Source organism: Octodon degus, unplaced genomic scaffold, assembly GCF_000260255.1.
Source record: "Octodon degus isolate 3935 unplaced genomic scaffold, OctDeg1.0 scaffold00299, whole genome shotgun sequence".
NCBI lineage: Eukaryota > Metazoa > Chordata > Mammalia > Rodentia > Octodontidae > Octodon > Octodon degus.
Window position 1 is genome coordinate 1,454,163 of NW_004524875.1, and position 12,807 is coordinate 1,466,969.

Consider the following 12,807-nt stretch of genomic DNA (forward strand, 5'->3'; position numbering starts at 1 on the left):
CCAAAGTAGCAAGCTTCTCATGTCAGATCGCTATGCCAGAATTGTCATCATGCACACCCTACACTAGACTATCACGCACAGAGAGGCACTTGCTAGCGCCAGAGTCCTGAGCTGGGACACACCAGCCTGGCTTTCCTCGCATTTTCTCAGGACCTTAGAGTAGCTGGCACATCGTGGGCACTGAAGAAATGTTTCTTGGTTAAACGAATGAAGGCTGTAGTTTGAGAATAAGACAAGAACCTAAATCAAACCAAAATGTGCATGAACAGACTTTTTGGAGAAAAAATGCATATCTCAAATTTAAATTTATTTAAAATTACAAAAATGTCTCCACTCAAGTTGTTCATGAAAAAATTTAAAAGCAGCAGCAATGATCTTTGATAACTATCGGGAGTCCAACATGATTTATAAAATTGAACAAAATTTCGACGTGTGTCTTATGCCTTTGTAGACTCGGGACCCTCTCTTTAGGTGTCGCTCCTTGGGGTCCGGCACCACCGCCGCGGGGACGCCTTCCGAGGCCTTTTTCCGTTGCACCCTATGTAGGATGATGCGGTAGACCCCCGTGATCGAGCTCCGAGCATCTCGTCCCTGGTTATTCCGAATATGCTCTTCCGTAATGCCCAAGTGTTCCAACGTGCTCTTCACCTCATTTTCTTCTTCTCTGAGGGTGCTGGTTTCTGACAAATGCTTGGGGTCCAGCTGGAAGGGCTCCAGCGGTGTGGGGTACGGCACCCCGCGCATCCACTCGTCGCTCATGATGTAGTGGATGCCGAGCCTCTCGCTGGGCACGGCCTGCAGGACCCCGCGGATGAGCCGCTGGCAGGGCTCCGACACGTGCGCGGGCACGCTGTAGGCGCCCTCCAGGATGCTCTTCTTCAGCTTGGCCACAGTCTCGGCGCGAAACGGCATCGCGCCGGTCACCATGAAGTACAGCAGCACCCCCAGGGCCCAGATGTCCACGTAGACGCCGACGTAGTGCTCGTCCCGGAAGAGCTCGGGGGCAGCGTAGGGCGGAGATCCGCAGAAGGTGTTCAGCATCTCGCCTTTCTTACTCACGGTGCTGAACCCGAAGTCGCCCACCTTCACGCACGTGCTGCTGGTGTAGAACACATTTTCTGCTTTCAGATCCCGGTGAATAATTTGGTTTTCATGCTGTGGAAGAAGACAGGAAAATCAGTTTCAAAGTAAAATTCCAAATACAAAATGTGTCAGTTGGAAAGGGGAAGGGGGACAATGTTGCACGCGCACACACACAGAAGATAGGATAGTTACATTGCTAACTGCTCTTAGTTCGTTGAAAAGAAAGGTTGGTGCTAACATAGTTTAGACACTAGCTCATGCCTACACCCTGTACTCTGAGTTAACTACATTATTATTTATTTATTTATTTTGAGTAACTACTTTGAAGATAACAATGAAGAATGTATTATTGTTACTCTCCTATTTAGCTTTGAAATTCTGTGGTATTTTTCTCTTTAAGATAAAAAAATCAATTGTTCTGAAACAGTGAGTTGATTGTAGTTAAATAGAAATTTAATGAGAGCAATTAAAATCAGTTAGGAAATCTTGTCATAGCCTTAGCAATTTAATGCCCCTCCCTCAAGCAAACAAAGGCGTGGTTTTACTGTGGGGGGAGTTGTGGGTCTGTCCCACACGCTAGGGCGCAGGAATTAGTGCCAGAAGTAAGAGCTGGTGTGTTCTGAACCACAGTCGAACAGTAGCCCTTGCGTTCTGAAGTCCTGTCTGGGTTTTTCTGAGTGGTCTACAGCTGGGATCAAGCCCAGGAAGCCTGGAGCCTTCCTCCAGCCTCCAGCCATTCTCCTTCAGGGGCTTCTTTCCCCTTCATACAATTCAGGGGGAGGGCGACAGTGGCTCTTGGCAGGCATCTAGCGGCAGGTCCCACTGTGGCGTGGTGTGCCCACACGGCCTCCTGCCCTTCGGGGTGCGGACCACCTTCTCAAAACCCCAGTCCTTCTGAGTCTCCGGGGCTCTTTGGAAGCAGTTTCATGTTACTTTTCCTAGTGAGTCTTTTGGAGTAAGAATTCTAGTATTGAAACCTGACAGCTCAGTCAATTTTATGTTCGGCTATACTGGCTGTGACACATGGATGTCTGTCTCCTTTGTAAAATGGGCCCCTGGTGACCATGCAGCAGCTATTTAGAACTGCACAGGCTTTGTACCAGTGGTGCTTTGCTCCGTCCTAGCACACAGACAAACCAAGCGTAGTTTGAATCTATGTCTACGATTAGCCTTTACTGGTTTGGGAGACCAGATACCTGAGAAAGGCAGGGCTTAGGTCTTTGAAGGACCCCTGTCTATCTGCACTCTACCCTACATTCCCTTCCAGTTGCCCACCAAGTTAGCAGGAGGAGCGAGTCAACCTCCACCCACAACAGGGCTGATAATAGGGCTAGCACAAAAGGACTCGAGCTCCTGAAGAACAGAGACAGTGGGCTTTAGGAATGCAGACTTATCAAGAAATAATCAGAGACCCACGGCAGGAAGGACAGGATCAAGTGCCTGCAGAGCACAGCGGAGGAAGAGTTAGGAGCTCTTACCAGGGCAGGAAAGTTCAGGGTGAGTCAACACAGGACTCAAAGGAACAAGTTTCAGAGGGAGACAGCAAGAGCAGCAATGGAGACAGAGACAGAGACAGGCAGACAGACAGACAAGCAGTCATGACATGCAGCTAGGACCTGCAGTGACAAGTGCTACGAAGAGAAGACCTCCTGCACGGGTTAGCAAGGCTAAGACACGGCAAGGAGCTCCTGCCTAAAGTATGGAATGCGAGGTTGGAGACGCGATGGCAGTGAGGAGATGGCTGCGTGCGTGACCTGGCGACTGCTAGATGACCCAGGAGTCTCCCGTGTGACTGGAGATCCCTGGGTGTTTCTTGGGAGGCAAAGAGCATCATCCAGGCCAGACCTGTGACCAGTGACCACACTAGCTGCCCCGCAGAACCAGAGCCCTGTGGGGCTCCTTATGTGACAGGAACCCAAGGCCTCATGCTTCCGTGTGGGTGGAGTGGCGGGGGACACTCTCCACGTGCTCACCATGTGCTTCACAGCCGACACGATCTGGGAGAAGATGAGCTTGCTTTCGGCCTCGGAGAGCCGCCCCTCAGTGCTGATTTTCCCGAAGAGCTCCCCACCCCCAGCGTACTCCATCACCAAGTGCAGCTTGGACAAGGTCTCCACAACTTCGTAAAGGCGGATAATGTTGGGATGGTGGAGCTTTTCCATGCTGGAGATTTCACGGGATAGTAGCCTTTGGGTTTTCTGGTCTAACTTGGTCTTGTCCAGGATCTTAATGGCAACTTTTTCTGGGGAAAAAAAAAAAAAAAAAAAGAAAGAATGTGCTAGTGTTTATATATACTTAGCACTACAAGAGCATTCAGGCTTTACAGACTGGCAGCCGAGGCAATTCTAGGTACAGCTGTCCGACACGAATGCCAGGCTCCTGTGTGAAGTGGGACCCCAATAACTGCTGCACATGGCTATTAGGAGAACCACACACGATGTTGTTAGTCGGGGCCCCAGGTCTACAGAGCCCACCTGTGGGAACAGCAGAGCAATTCTGAGTATGATCGCTCCTCCCCTGGCCTGGAGTGGGACTTGGTGCCAACTCCTCCCTCCCAAAGAAGTGTTCAGCTGTTAACTTTATCTGGTTTTCCAAGGAAAGGAAAAGTTTCTTTGTTTAGCTCCAAGAGCCCTTTTTGATCAGACCTGACCTGTCTCTTCAGCCTCACTGGCCATAGCTCCTGTCCACCATCCTCAACTTCCCATGCATCGTTCAATCCAATTGTGAGGAATGGTTTGCTGCTTCCTGAAACAACAGACACACCTGGGGCCTTTCCTTTTTCTGGATCGTTCTATCACTCTTTTCCTGTCTTTTATTTAGTTAATTCCAGGTGGATCCCTCAAGATCAGACTCAGTTAGCCTATCAGCCAGCCAGTCTTCCAGGACACCGGTTCTAGGATGATCACAGCGTCCACGTTCTCAGTGTTCTGGTCTCCAGTTTACTGTCATCCCCACGTGTTCCCCACCCATGCTGGCTCTTCCCTCCCCCTCTTCCTGCTCTCCCTGACTTCGCCAGTGCCTGGTGTGCAGAGAAGTTTGCAGAGCGGCACTGCGTGTCCCGGAACCCCAGCAGAGCAGCACAGGACTCTGCTGCCAGTGAGGGCCCCGAGTGCCGTGAGCTCTGGGCGGGATGTCAGCGCTGTGCACTCAAGCTCTTAAAGGTGGCCGCGTACTCCAAGGCTGTCTTTATCGCACTGTAGCAGTTAGGGTCCAAGAAGCAATCTGACACATACAAGACGTATGTAAGAAGACTTCTTGGTACTGGGAACAGCTTACGTAGCCCACAAAAGATGGCTGAGACACAGTTCCTTAATATACCAGCACACCAAAATAACGTTGGGGATCTTTATTCATTGGTCTGAAAGCATGGTGAATATATGTGAGCAAAAAATCAAGTATCTATTTGCATAGCAAAAGCCCAACAGGATTTTTCACACATTCATCAGTGTATTTACAGGAGTTATTCTCTAACTGAGGAACCATAAGTGACTTTCTCTTAGGTTTTGTTTGGCTTATTGGTATTTTCTCATTTTTCTATAATAAATATATATTGACTGTGCTCTTGCATCTGAGCCTAACCATGTCCTCTCACAAGACTTTCAGGATTGAGAGATTCTTGGCCAAGAAGCAAAAGCAGAACCCTGTCCTACTCCTCAGTGGTTTCAGATGAAGACTGGTAATAAAATAACATCCAGCTCCTGAGCAGACACTGGGGAGATGTTTGGGGAGATGCGTGGGGACCACAGGGACCTGCGGAAGCTGCAGCAGCCAGCCTCTGGGGCTCATGAGATGACACCTTCTTCATCACAGCCAAGCTGATCGTATCAGTTGGACACACCTGTGTGCTTAATCAGGAGCCTTACTCTTCTCTGTGATCAGCATTAGTGGCCCATAAGAAATATGTGAAACCTTTAAAATATAGATAGAGAGATAGAGAGAGAGATAGATAGTGTAATGAAAGGGTTACTGTTAGAAAATGAATGCATCTTGACTCCATAACAAAACATCTTACATTTTTTTTGGCTCACACTAGGCCAGACTTTCTACTAGATAAGAAAAAAGTTATCAGGCAAGTAAACAGAACAGGGTGCCTACTTAACCTACTTGGAAAACTGCTTTGAATGGCACTGGCACAATGGTTATCAGCTTGAAAATACTCCTCTAGGAGTCACATTAAATAGGAGTGTTATAGTGTTATTGTGGTATTAAAGAAAGCCAGATTGAGGATGTGGCCCTGTGGCAGAGTGCGGGTATGGACAGGTAGGCCCTTTAGACGTCAGCTGGCAATCAGCACCAGAAAATAGATGATCGTGTCTTTCTTAATCTTTAGGATTAAGATTTTCTTTAGCTGTTTTTTTTTGTTTTTGTTTTTGTTTTTATGACCTAGAGGAGTGGGAAAGTGGTGGAGAGTAGCCCAAGTCAGTCTGGGGCCCAGAGCCTGGAGGTACACTTAGCAAATGTGGCCTTTGTCTCTACACTGATGAGGAAACCTAGGGCTTTAAAGGGGAAAGATATACTCTGACTCCCACTGTAGAAAGCATAGGCTAGCTACATAGGCAGCAGGGTGGGACATGGAAGAGCAGGACAGCTGTGTGCCAGTGGATAGCCCGCCCCAGACAAGACCTTCTGGGTGGTGGTGAGGGGGAGAGGGAGAAATGGGGGGATTTGGGAGGCCGACCTCCCTTCTCACAGCAGATGAAGGGTCTGACACTGGTCTCACCTGCTGGGTGTTATAAACTGGCTTAACTAATTCCCTTTTTAACAAATTCTATAACCTTCATTTTGTGAAGTCCTAATCTCTCTGTGAACTCCCACCTATGGCAGACCATAAAATTAACTGCTTGAAGTGTTCCTCAGCATTCTGAGGTGTGGGCTAAACTGTTACCAAATGTCCTTCCCAGGTAAGGGAACAAAGGGCAATGAGTAAACCTTGCAAGAATCCCCCTTCTCCCCCTACCCTGCGGTTTTTCACCTTAAAGGTTGTGCTTTGTTTTAATGCAGCGTACATTCTCCTTAGCTTGTCTGAGGGATTGTTGCTGCTGAGCTCAGCTAATAAAGCACTCCAAATTCTTCTTTTGGTTTCCGCGTCTATTGTGTCACAGTGTGCCACACTGGGTAACATTTTTTTAAGCCAGAACTTGCAACCTCAAATGTCCTTGGCAGTGACAGCAAAGCAGGCTCCTATAACAGTTGGGAGTGCAGTGGGATTATGGAGACTAGAGGTGAACCGACCTGGTCTGAAGGGAAGCTGCTGCCAGCTCCAAAAGGTGGTGACTGTTGAAGGCCACTACAGTAGTCTGGGCCGAAGGTCGATTTTTGGATTTATTTTTATTTGTTTATTTATTTACTCAACCACACCCCTAGCCCTTTTTATTTATATTTTTGACATACGTCTCACTAGGTTACCTAAGTAGGACTCAAGCTTACAGCCTCCCAAGCACTGGAATTACATGATTGTGTCATTGGACCTCACCTGAATTTATATTTATGTAAGTTTTAGTCTTTGAGATGAGGTCTCACTATATGGTTCAGGCTGGCCTCAAACTAAGGATCTTTCTGCACCAGCCTCCTGCATGCTGGATTACAGGTGTGCACCACCATGCCTGGCTATGATTTCTATGTTTAAGAGCAGTCAGACATTTGAAATTTTATGCAAAAGCTTCTGTTTTTAAGTGTCAGCAACTAATTTGAATTACAAACCTAGAGTAAGACAAACAAAATATGTCACAAGCCTGCAGGGACAAAGGGTAGGAGCAGATCCTGGAACCTAGACGAGGAGTGTGGCTTTGTTTAGGGGAAGCTGCCTTGACAGGGTCTGCGACTTCTCCTAGACCGCAGGCCTGGGTCACTCTTTCAGCGAGGGGTGTGAGCAGAGCAGGGCCCCTCTCTCCTCCCGCTGAGCCCCTGCAAGGGCTTCCTGGAGGAAAAGGTCGGCTGGCCCCAGAGGAGGGAGACAGTGCAGCCAATAGGAAGGCCGGAGGGAGGGTGGGTCTGCTGCGCTGGGTAGCGATACCTAGCACAGTGGGCCTGGGCACAGCATGGGTGTGACCGGCATGAGACAGAGTGGTAGACCCCAGGCAGGGAGCCAGATCCTGCCTGAGAGTCAGCAGGAGGAAAATGGGGGGAGCAAAAAAAAGGTTTCACCACTGGGGCTGGGAAGGAGGAGCAAGGACCCTGAGGCGGGAAAGACTCACACCTGAGCACAAGGTCTATAGGCCTTCCCACTGGCTTGGCTTATCAATGACACATTTTGAGCACTATCTTAATATACACAGATTTATTTAAAATTATATGTATTTATTACCAATATATACATTTTAAGTATGTCTAATCATAGGAATTTAAACATATAATGAGAAACACACAAATGGAAGTTCTGATACGCTTTCCTTCTGGCAAGCCATCCTGGGCTCTTCGGGGGTGTCTGCACCCCCTCTGGAGGAATCCAAAGAAGACAGCAGGGCTGGCACCGGGAAAGGAAGGGATGTGTAAACCAAGAGGAGAGGAGAGCCAGGTCTCCAGGCCAAGGCCCCGTGAGTCACATCTGGGGCTCACATTAGACAACAGAAGTCACCACGCGGTTGTCAGTGGGGCCAAAGGATCGGCCTGGCACATTCTGAAAGATCGCTCCTGACTGCAGTGCGAGGAATCACACGAGAGCCAGTAAGGAGGCGAACGACCGTGGTTAGAATGGGTGAAAAAGGGTGGGATATTTAGGAGGTGGTCGGCAGGACGTGGCTGCGGCCCAGGCTCCAGCGAGAGCACTTGGCAGATGCGCCACTCACTGGAGGGTCTGGACGGCTGTCCTCAGCTTGTGTCATCCTGCAGGTCTGCCCTCTCCCAGCTGCTGGCTTCCCTCGCTAAGCCAAAAGCCCGGCCAAACCTAGCTCTGAGTACTTGCTTCCTGCAGCTGCGCAGCTGAGCAGGCACATCTCTCTGCACGTGTGGTCGCGAGCCTCGGGAGGCCTCCAGTGTTCCTGGCAGAGGACGCTCTGCCTCAGTTGGACAGCCCTCTTACACTTGTGGTTTTAAGTTTTTATTAGTACGTGTTCGCAGTGTATAATGAGTATGTTCGCTGTGGGGATTGGTCCATGTCCAGAACACATCAGTTCCTTTTATTTTGGCCTCCAAGGCTTCTTTTATCATCTCTCAGCCCCTCCTCCCTCTCCTCACTCTTAGCCAGACCTTCCTCCCTACGCTGAGTAAAAAAGCATTAGAAAAGAATTTCTTTGTCAGGTGTGGTGGTGCATCTCTGTAATCCCAGCACTTGGGAGGCTGAGGCAGGAGTATCAGCAAGAGTTCAAGGCCACCCTGGGCTACACAGTGAGACTTTGTTTCAAAAAACAAAATACAAGAACAAAGAAAAGAGTTTCTTTAATGTCTTCTCATTAGGTCTTCCAATCTACCTCTGTACCCAGAAAGTTTTTCCTTTGGATAAAATGTGTGTACTCCTTTCCCATTCCTTTGCATGCTGCATGCATTCTGCATACTTTTATCCATTCAAGGACAATCCTGCAAAACTTCCTTCTCCAAGCATTACCAATTTTTCCTTTCCTACTGGATAATTTCCATCAGCATACACTCATGCTCTTTGATTTTTCCCCAACAGCAATGCATGCATACATTTCCCGAAGGACTTGTGCTAAAATATCCAGAGCAGCTGCTATGGTGCAAATGTGACCTCAGCCTTCATGTGTTGCAAACTCAGCCCCAGTGCCACAGTACTGGCAGGCGGGACTCTGGGGGGCATTTAGGTCACACAGGCTGGGCCCTCAAGCACGGAGTCATACCCCATGAGGGCACTGGGCAAAGTGGCCCTGCCTTCTCTTGCCCTTTGTCCTTCCATCATGGATGCACAAGAAGGCCCTCCCCAGGCACCACGCCTTGATCTTGGGCCTTGCAGTCTGTAGAGTTGTGAAAGAGAAATTCCTGTTCTCAAGTGTTCTGCTATAGCAGCTCAAGGCAGAGGAAGACCACAGCATTATTCCTCCAGTCCCAACTGGAAACTGTCCATGTCACCAGCAGAAGAGTGGGTAAATAACTGTGATGTACACACAGGGGAACTAACAGTGAGCAGTGACGCCTACAGTACAGACGAGGATGTGCGTCGTTCCCAAGTATAATACTGAGCACGTGAAGCGAGAGCCAGGGATGCGCACTGCGCGTGTGGTGGGCAGCCGGTCTCCATCCCAGCGGACTCCTGCACTCTGCGATGGTGCTGTTAAAGCAAAAGCAATCTGCTAAGTCAGGGTGGAGGCTACACTTCAGTCCCTGCCTCAGGATCGGCTCCTGGCAGAATCCGAGTGGAGACGACACCCAGGTGGACAGCTTACCCTGCAGGGGCGCTTAAGTGCCGGAATCACCTCAGTGGCACCTGGGTGGGGCCAACGCCCCCTCATCAAGGTGTGTACAGATGGAGTTGGGGGTGCTCTGAGGGACTGTGAATCCTTTCCTTGCTCTGTGGTAGTTGTATGGGTCTTTCCAGGACCTACCTGCTTAGAGTTTTCACGTATTTTTTTGAACTGACGTACATCAAACAGCAAGAACTGTAACTGCATGGAAGCCCCACTGAGCCAGCCTACTTCCCTTCAGCAGCAGACTTTCTCTCATTCTTCGAAGGCAAAGCTCCCTGCAGCAGTTGGTCCAGTGTCACTATCTCCAACTCATCTTTTTGTCACCTGAACTGGAGAGACTTTTTACATTAACTCCTGCCAGTATTTGGTGTTGGCTACCTCTGAGGAACTCTGAATTCCTCTGTGCTAGAGATTCACCATGCATGTAAGCAGAGAAGACTCCAGAAGCTAGGGGAAGCCCACAAGGCAGTGATGGCCAGAGAGGCAGTGGAAGGTCAGGACTGCACTGCTGCAGTAGTGAGACCCCAGGAGCGCTGCGTGAGATGCCAAGAGCCCCTGCTCTCTGATGTAGTACCCGTTCAACAGGCATGGCAGACATGACACGTTCAGTGTCATGCTTTTGGTTTCTTCTGCCCACACCGGTCCCTCCAAACATTTCCCATTTCAATAAACAAACTTTTCTTGTAGTCTCCTGGCCTTCAGGTACTGACTTTTTTTACATTCCATGTTCAATTTGTCAGCAAACCCTAGCAGCCTCTTCTTTCTCCATATAGCTTTCTATAGGATTCCCCCAGTACCTTACTGGGTACTGCCAGGCTTGGCTCCTAACTGACCTTTCCTTTCCTGCCTTGGTGCGTACACACCTTTCAAGAAGGCAGCAAGCAAGGACCTGTTCAGCGTGAGCAGATCTCCCCCTCCTCTACTCCCTCCAGGGCCGCACAGCACCGCTCCCTGCCTTCTGCCTCAGCCCTGCTGTCCGGAGAGTGTACAGATGCCTGCTCTCCTTGGCATCTGACGCTTGCTGCGCCCTCTGCTCTGTTGCTCTCCTCCTTGTCCACTCCAGTGAGTTTTCTCCTGTCAGCTCAGCTCGTGTCTCTTTAGGAAGGCCATCTCTGGCCGCCTTCCCCTCCACCCCCACACCCTCTCCTTTCTTGTCATTCATCACTGCATAACATAATGAATCACTTAATTTTGTCTGTCTCCCTCAGAAGATTATAAACTGTGTAAGAGCAAAACTCACTGTTTATTTTGTTTGATGTGATATTTCTAATTCTCCTAGAATAGTTTCTCTTACATACAAAGTGCTCAACAAATATCTGTTAAGTGATTCTCTTCAGTCATCAAAGAACCAAGGTTACTGTCACCAGAGGGCAGCTTTGCACCTTGCCTTTTCTTTCATGCATTCTGCATGTCTTCCACATCAAATCTTTATAGGCATGACCTCTGACAGGAAACTCCTGCCCAGTGTTTAATGCTAACATGCCTGATGATCCCCGAATTGTTGGATCCTCCAGGTCAATTTTAGTTCTTAACACTACCAGGAACATTTGGGGTTATAGTATGTCCAACACTGAACTTATTTTTATAATGGATTCCCCACAAATCACTAATTAACCATTATTAAAGTAAGAATATGATTTATGTTTATATTTTAATGAATGTATTCAAGGGGAGAGATCACTTGTTCAAAACCATTGTGCAGCCTTTATACAGACTCGGCTTCCAGCCCATGCTGGAGCTGGAGGCAGACGGCAGCTAGCAGAGACCCGCCCTGTGTGCTCCTGCCTCCCCTGAGCTTTTGTGGGAAGTTCGCGTCTTTACTTGATCCTCCAAATGTTTGTCCATCTTTGTTGCTCATACCATGCAGCGGGACTCTGAGTGTGATATGATGTCATATCTGGCTCCAGTGCTATACCCAGCGCTCCTCAGATTTTTACTCTACCTTAGAATTTGTAAACCGCAAATCTTCACTTCTCAGTTATGACCTCTGGCTACTTCCAAGTCAGTGCTTCCAAATCTTTACTCTCAGCTTTACTTTTTCTCCTGCAATCTATTATTCACTGGTAAATCATCCAACCTGCAAGTGTGATTGTTACCCTCCTCCACCTCCTTGCTTTTGGCTCTGCTTGCTCTTGCCCATCCAGTCAGTCCCAAGGTTTTCCAACATCCCACCACACTTCCAGGTGAGTCTTCTTCCCTCCCTGTCATTGTCACTATTGGCTGTGGGCAGGACCATCCATCTGGGCCACTAAACAAAGATGAGTTTTGGCTCCTTGGCTGTCATCATTCTCCAACTTCTGTTCACCTTCCTTGCTGACATCAGATTATATTAATCAGTTAAGTATTAATCACTAATGCTTTTTAAATGGGAAGTTAGTCTCCCTAATACTTATATGACAAAATTGAAATATGTGAGAATATTCTGTGATAAGCCCTTGACAGTATTGCCTGTTATTCTACCACCTGGCGGGAGCTCTGTATTTCATCTCCACGAAATTACTTTTTCATTTTTGTTTGTGAGACTGAGGATTGAAGCCCAGCCCTCATTCAGCTTGGCAAATGCTCTACTGCTGAGTTACATCTTTATGCCAAGTCACTTTAAATTCCCCAATAGTCCCACACTAGTTCATCCTCCATGAACTTAAATTCTGTTCCCTGGAATTCTCCTTGTTGGTGTCTCGTGAAATGCCTCCTCCAGCCTCGAGCCTAAGTGCCGGTCTTTTCTGCTCAACAGGTCCTTTCCAGATTCCCCCAGCAGGGCAAGCACGCTGAGGCGGCTCACTGAGGGTCAGCATGTATTGATTGCCTCTGCTTGGTCTCCCCTATACTGTTGCAAACTCCCACCTGGCAGGGGGTGCCCTGGGCTCTCATCACTGCATCATCCCTCAGTGCCCTGGGCTTGTCTCCGAGTCATCCAGAACAAAGTATGTGCTTAAGGCATGCTTACTACCTATGGTTATTTTTAAAAAGCAGTAACTGAACACATGAATAAATAAACTGCAAGAGAAGAAGAAAGGATTCTAGACAGATGAGACTGGTGCCAGAGGGACAAGGAGGTCAGGAAGGGCACCACAGAGGACAGCCAGGCACTCTCTACCTCTTCAGTTGGTGACAACAGATGGGACATAAAATATTCACAAGGCAAATGACTCTTCCTTTCAGAGAAATTTCTAATGGCCCTGAAAGGGGGTTTGTTCCTGCTCTCAGCCCACCCGGTCAGGTTGCAGGGCTCAAGGGAGCCTAAGCTGTTAGCCTCAAAAATAAACAGCCAAGACCCAGTCCTAGCCCAGGTCCGGTGAGTGTGCGGAGAGTTTCCTGCTACCCTGCGCCGGCGGGACCAGTCCCAGCCCAGGCGCAGCGTGGGCCGGAC

The 12,807-nt window shown here is 48.7% G+C and overlaps 1 protein-coding gene across 1 annotated transcript in view; it reads right to left on the reverse strand.

Moving 5' to 3' along the window:
- Nucleotides 1-286: 286 nt before the first annotated feature.
- Nim1k (NIM1 serine/threonine protein kinase) overlaps nucleotides 287-12,807 on the reverse strand; it is a 19,235-nt gene continuing 6,714 nt past the window's right edge. Inside the window, exons 2-3 of the mRNA XM_004647302.2 lie at nucleotides 3,057-3,325; nucleotides 287-1,155 (exon numbers count right to left, since the gene is read on the reverse strand). Coding sequence (XP_004647359.1) covers nucleotides 406-1,155; nucleotides 3,057-3,325 — 1,019 coding nt within the window. The 3' untranslated portion in view covers nucleotides 287-405. The remainder of the gene's footprint in view (nucleotides 1,156-3,056; nucleotides 3,326-12,807) is intronic.